General features: G+C 56.6%; 1 protein-coding gene across 1 annotated transcript; it reads right to left on the bottom strand.

Moving 5' to 3' along the window:
• Nucleotides 1-365: 365 nt before the first annotated feature.
• On the bottom strand, nt 366-3,669 carry LOC130154410 (uncharacterized). The gene is made up of 2 exons (XM_056350479.1): nt 3,319-3,669; nt 366-1,912 (listed from the first exon to the last, which is right to left on the bottom strand). Exon 2 carries the CDS (start codon nt 1,908-1,910, stop codon nt 921-923), a length of 990 nt encoding a protein of 329 aa, XP_056206454.1. The 5' UTR covers nt 1,911-1,912; nt 3,319-3,669; the 3' UTR covers nt 366-920.
• Between the last annotated feature and the right edge of the window lie 1,957 nt (nt 3,670-5,626).

The raw sequence follows: 5,626 nt of genomic DNA, 5'->3' as shown, positions 1-5,626 counted from the left end.
TCTCAGCCAGAGCTGCTCTTGGCACGCTGTGGAGCCTGCGGGGCTGAGTGCGAGCTCACAGGGCTCCTGCCCCCGCACAGCAAACTGTGGGTGCCCGTGGCGTGCGGCCTGGTGTGGCTGTGACGGGGCAGGGACCAGCGTGACACCTGCATTTTTACAGCTGAGATCCAGGACAGCCGCAGCACGGGCACGGCAAAGCCCAGCCAGGGCTCCTAGCTCTCCTCCTGCCAAGAGTAAATCATGGAGTAAAGGTAACAGAACTGTGCCAGGGTAAGCAACAGGCAAATCTCCACCTGGAGGAGCTGTAATATTCTCCATGTTGCCCTCTAGCAAAGCCTTATAAAAGACTTGTTATGATTTAAAAAAAAAAAATATTTCTCTATGCTACTGCACTAAGAGGTGACCTAGCCAGGGGTATTCTGGTGTCGGCGCAGGGATCTCTCACGGGTCTGCTGGTACCCGTGTGTGTCAGAGAGCGCAGTCGGGGCTGTCCAGCAGTGGCCAAAACGTTGCTTTCAGAATAACTGTCCCCAAGTGCAAGGAACACCTGGCTGTTTGGCATTTGCTGGGAAACAGCAGCAGTTTGATGTTCCAGCAGACCACTTCTTCTCCAGAGCTTCTCCAGATGGGGTTTGTACCCTCTCTAGCTTTTCTCCATGCTCAGGGCAGTTCTGAGTAAGAGGCTGGGGGAGATGCTTGATGAACTCTTGTCTTTCCAAAATGAGAACTAACGGCTGTTTCTTTAGTGGATGTGGCTTGGAGTTGTCCCTTTGCCCACTGATGGGATATGATGGGTAACAAAAGTCTGCCTGACTTACATGCACATTCAAGCCGTTTTCTGTGTAAGGACTCCAGGGAGAGCTTCTAGAGCACAGGGTGGTTGTATATTGTGAATGAAATTATTCTGACCGGTCACTTCTTTACACTTCAGCAATGGCTGGGAGCAAGCAAGCTTTTACCTTTGCTTCTTTCCAAATGCATCTGTGCTCTGAAATCCAGCTATGGAGCATGGCTTTTTTAGGTACCTGGAAACACTCCGAGTATCTCTGCTTAGCGGGGACATCACCCATTACATTTTTGTCACAGTGAGAAGTTTCTCTCCCTTCTTTTTCGTCGGTGCCTGCTGTGTTGAACAAAGAAGACTGCCTTCTCACAGAGCAGCGCAAGGCTGGGTTTCCTACCAGCTTCCCTCTGGCTGAAAATGCCGATAGCTCACCACCATTATCGAACACGGGGCCGTTTTCTTTCTGTCTGTGGTTATTCCCTAAAACTGTTCCCTCTTCTCTTCTGAGGTACCTCAGCTCTGAGCAGACTGCTTCTTTCTGCACTGATCTTGGGGAGGGAAGACTCGGAAAACTGAACACCCGTGGAAAATTGGGTTTCTCTGTGGCTTTTTCTTTCATGGTTGGGGGATGAAGCTCACTGTTTGGGGAAGAAGAGTTGCACCGTGAGTAACCAGTGCTGGAGCTTTTACCATTCAATAAAGCCTTGGAGGAGCAGAGCTTCCCCGCACAGGTGTAGATCTGTGCCAGGGGGTCCTCTCTGGGCCAGAAGTCACCTTCTGCAGGCATGGCTTTTCCCAGCGGCACCACGTTTGAAATTAAATCGGTCAATTTACATTTTGATGTCTCCTGCTGCATCCCCCCACGGGATGGAGACCACCACACATCTTCAAGGTTCTTCAGGGTCTTTCTGTCCTGAACCTTACGGCTGCTCTCAGGAAGGCCTGCGAAGGTGGGCCTGGCAAGGTGGCAGATGGATTGAATGTAGTCATCGCTGGAGTACGAGTCTGGGCTGGCCGCAGTGCTTGTGCGCTTCGCGTTGCTGGTTGAATCTTCCATCGCTTCCTCGTGGGTTTCGCGTATAGTTGGGAGAGGCTTTGAAAGGCTCAATCTTATCCGGGGTGCCATGGCTGCGAAGAACAGACCCGACATGGTCAGCATGTGAAAGCCAGCTGTAGTAAAGAAATCCCAGGCTTGTTTCTATAAAGTCCATGCTACCTGAGCCACCCCATATTTTCTCGTGGCAAAGAGTGGTGTTTATAGAAACTCCATTTTAAAAGTTTGCTGGCAGTACTTTTACATTCATGGCTTCCTAAAGAGCCAATATAACAGAAGCCAAGTGACTATGTGCAGAAGGAAATATAAGATGCATTATAGGTGCTCCCTTCTGGAGCCGTGCGAGGGGCCAGCAGATGAAGCAGTGCGGTGCAGGTGCACCAGCTCATCTCACTGTCCGTGTTGTAGCAGCAAGGGGGGAACTACTCCCCTTATTTGCTGGTCTGCTTGCTGTAACAGGGCTCTGACTTCACGTTGTGTGTGAGCAGGCAAGAGCTGAACTCAACAGGAGAGGAGCTGACCCACCGCTGTGGGGAGCAGCATGTAAATAGAGTGGCAATACAGCTGATCTCTTCTAGGAGCTGTAGGTGATAATGTACAGACTTGTTCATTTTCGTCTCTGCCAGTGGTTCATGCATGTAGTTACGGGGTGGTAGATCCTTCTCTGCATGCTTACGTAGAGTCAAAGGGATTTAACACATGCCCTTTATATTCAAATAGTTACCCTCAACTCTTTTCAGGATAGATTTACACCAAACTGCTCCCACTAGTCAGGTAAACCTTTTTTACAAATATTTCATGCTGCAGTGTTTGCTAACTGTACTGATTTTTACTTTTTTCTCAAAATACTCTTCCCTGTGCTATGCTTACCTTCCCTTCTGGCAGAAACGGCCGCACACCCCCTTCCTGGTTTGTTGTTTGTTTTTTTTTTTAATTACCCCCCACAATGGAATAGGTGAATATCTGCCAACATGATACACCTTTGTTGTGCGATTAAAGGCAGAAGGGCTTCGCCAGCTGTTTTAGTGCCTTGCTGTCACTGCTGGCAACAAACCTGGCGCTGTGGCACCGGCTGCGGGTGGGCCCGGGACCCCCCGCGGGCAGCGCCCCCCGAGCCCCTGCTGGCTCGTACTGGTGCGCAACCCAGGTGCTACTGGTGAAGCCAGGCGAGCTGGGAGCTGCTGGGCTGGCAGCGGCTTGTTTGAAACCTCACGGCCTTTTTATTTCCCTTTCTCCGTTCCGCCTGCTCCTGCCTTCCCCTGCCGGCCAGCACCGGGAGGAAGGCTCGCTGCTGCTGCTGCTGCTGCTGCTGCTGCTGCTGCTGCCGCCCCTCGCCCGCGCTGGGCAGCCCCCCCCCGCATCGGGAGAGAATTAACCTCCCGATTTACAGGCGACCCCTGCCGTGCCCCCCCGCCGGCGCGGCCCCGCTCCCCGCCCGCCGCCCCCCGGCTCCCAGCAGCGGCCCCGGCCGCCCCCCTACCTGCGGTGCGGTGCGGGGCGGTGGGCAGCAACGCCCGCTCGCTCCCCGCCTGCTCCCGCCGCGGAGCGCAGCGCAGCGCCGCCGGGCCGCACCGGGGCAGCGCACGGGCACCGGGGGCAGGGCCGGCCCCTCCCCGGCGGGACGGGCCTCGCCGGGCCTGCGCCGCCCCGGGCTGCCCGTGCGCCGTGCGGTGCGGGAACGGCGCCGCCGAGGAGCCGCAGTGCCCGCACGTGCCGGGGGGGACCCCCACCCCCACCGCCACCGCCGGGGCTGCCTTCGCTCCTGCTCGGCCTTGCTTGGCGAGCGGGCGGGTGCCGGGCTCGCCCAGGGGCCGGCTGCTCGCAGCCCCGCCGCCGCCCCGCTCCGCCCCGCCCGCAGCTTGGCCCTGCGGAGGCCCCGGGCCGGCTCTAAGCGGCCCCGCCGCCCCCAGCACCGCCCCCGCCCAGCGGGGCCACGCAGCGGCGTTCGGGCGCGGGGCCGGGGCAGGAGCAGGGGCAGGGGCAGGGGCGGCGGTAGGAGCAGGGGCAGGAGCAGGGGCAGGGGCCGGGGCGGCGGTAGGAGCAGGGGCAGGGGTAGGAGCAGGGGCAGGGGCCGGGGCAGCCCGGGCCGTGCGGGGCGCTGGGCGCTGCCTCGTTAACGCGCCGCAACCCGGTCGCAACCCCGCGTGGCTCCGGCCTCCCCCTGCGGCCGCCGCCGCTGGTCGCGGGGCAGGTGGACAGACGTTTTGCGGAAGGTCCTTCTGCTCCTGGTCCGCAGCAGCGCCCTCAGCGGGAGCCGCCCCGGCCGCTGCGGGTTGCGGGGGGGCCGCGCTGCGCAGCATCCCTGCGGGACCCGGGGACCCCCGCCGCCTGTCCCGCGCTGCTGGGAGGGGTGGGGAGAAAAGCAGAGACCCTAGATTAAAAATCGCTGCTTTCCCTTTATTGCAGAGGCTGTCAGTGTTACCAGCCTTGAGGCCGGAATTGGCTTTGGCGGCTGATTTGGGCACCCGAGCCCACGCTCATCATCCAGCCTCTTTCTATCTCCATCTTCGATCATTTTTTTATCTCCAGTGGAAAGCAATAAGCAGCTTAAAAGACTTGTGTATCCCAGCTCTCCTTTGGGCGTTTTTGAAGCTTGTTGATGTTCGGATAAACAAACCAATTAATCTTTGGGAGCCCTAGATGGATACCAAAGTCAATTCCCATTTGGGGTGTTCTAGGGGAAAATACTGTTACTCCAAATGGGGTCTCTGGGGTGACGCCAGCGCTGCTGGCTAAAGCTAACGTCCACCTGATGGGGCACCAGGGCTATGAGGATGCTTCATAAATAACTTTTGCTTTGGAATATTGCAAGGAATATGTATTTGGGAGGGAAAACATCACCTTATGCTTTCCAAAGTAATGAATCTGTACAGAAAAGAGCTCCTCCAGCCTGGTTTGGCAAACCAGCACCCTGTGGGTACTGGGGGAGCTGGGCAGCTGCATTGAGCTCACCATCTGGATGCAGGTCAGGCCTGGTGGCACCACTGTGACAGCTCAATGATGCCACCACATTGCTGCTGTGCTTGTGCCTGTGGTGACACAGCTGAGCCCTGGGCATTGGGACACAGACATCACTGCCCCGGGCTGCAGTAGCAAAATCCCAGTTTGAAAGGCATCCCAGTTTTGGAGCTCATGCGCTGGGAGGCTGTGCCTGCTGCCAAAATCAGGGCAAAAGACACTAAACTGAAGGTCCATTCCCTTCCCTTTCTGATGAACCCATCTCCAAGGGACATTTAGGGTGCTGTTTTCAAGCTTTCCCAGTAACTGGTAGAACTGTGAATTCTGTAAATTACTGGGTTTTTTCTTTTTATTTAGCAATTTTTACCCTGCTTGGCACCTCTCTGCTTCTGCTCATCTCTGCCCTCCCTCCTCCCAGAGCAGCTGCAGCACCCAAAGGCACCAGCACCCCCAAGGGACGGCCACTGGCTCACGCACGCAATCCTGCCACACCCCTGCCTGCAGAAAAATGGGGCTTTTCGGTGAGCTAGCAAATATTGCGACCGGTGTGTGGTTGGGCAATGGTGACACCTTTCTCCTGTGGTGCAAGCCACTATCTAAAATCATGTCAGCACGTGTCAGGAAGGGAGTGGTGTTAATGCCAGGCTTGGCTGAAGCGTTAGCTCTGGCCAGGGACGGGGTTAGTGCAACCCTGAGCATCTCTAAGCCTCGGTGCAGCGAGATGCTTCTCTCTTGCATGTTTGTCATTAAAAGTTCAGGACAGGAAAATGGTTTGACCCAATTTGTGCCAGATTCCAGATGATTTGTGTTCTCTAATTACACCCCCCGCT

This window comes from Falco biarmicus, chromosome 8, assembly GCF_023638135.1.
Source record: "Falco biarmicus isolate bFalBia1 chromosome 8, bFalBia1.pri, whole genome shotgun sequence".
In the NCBI taxonomy this organism is placed as follows: domain Eukaryota; kingdom Metazoa; phylum Chordata; class Aves; order Falconiformes; family Falconidae; genus Falco; species Falco biarmicus.
Note: the sequence above shows the minus strand (reverse complement) of the source record. Positions and strands in the feature narration are given on the sequence as shown.

Bases quoted from the DNA above. Each gene is read 5' to 3' on its own strand.
- LOC130154410 (XM_056350479.1), bottom strand. From the start codon at position 1,910: ATGGCACCCCGGATAAGATTGAGCCTTTCAAAGCCTCTCCCAACTATA.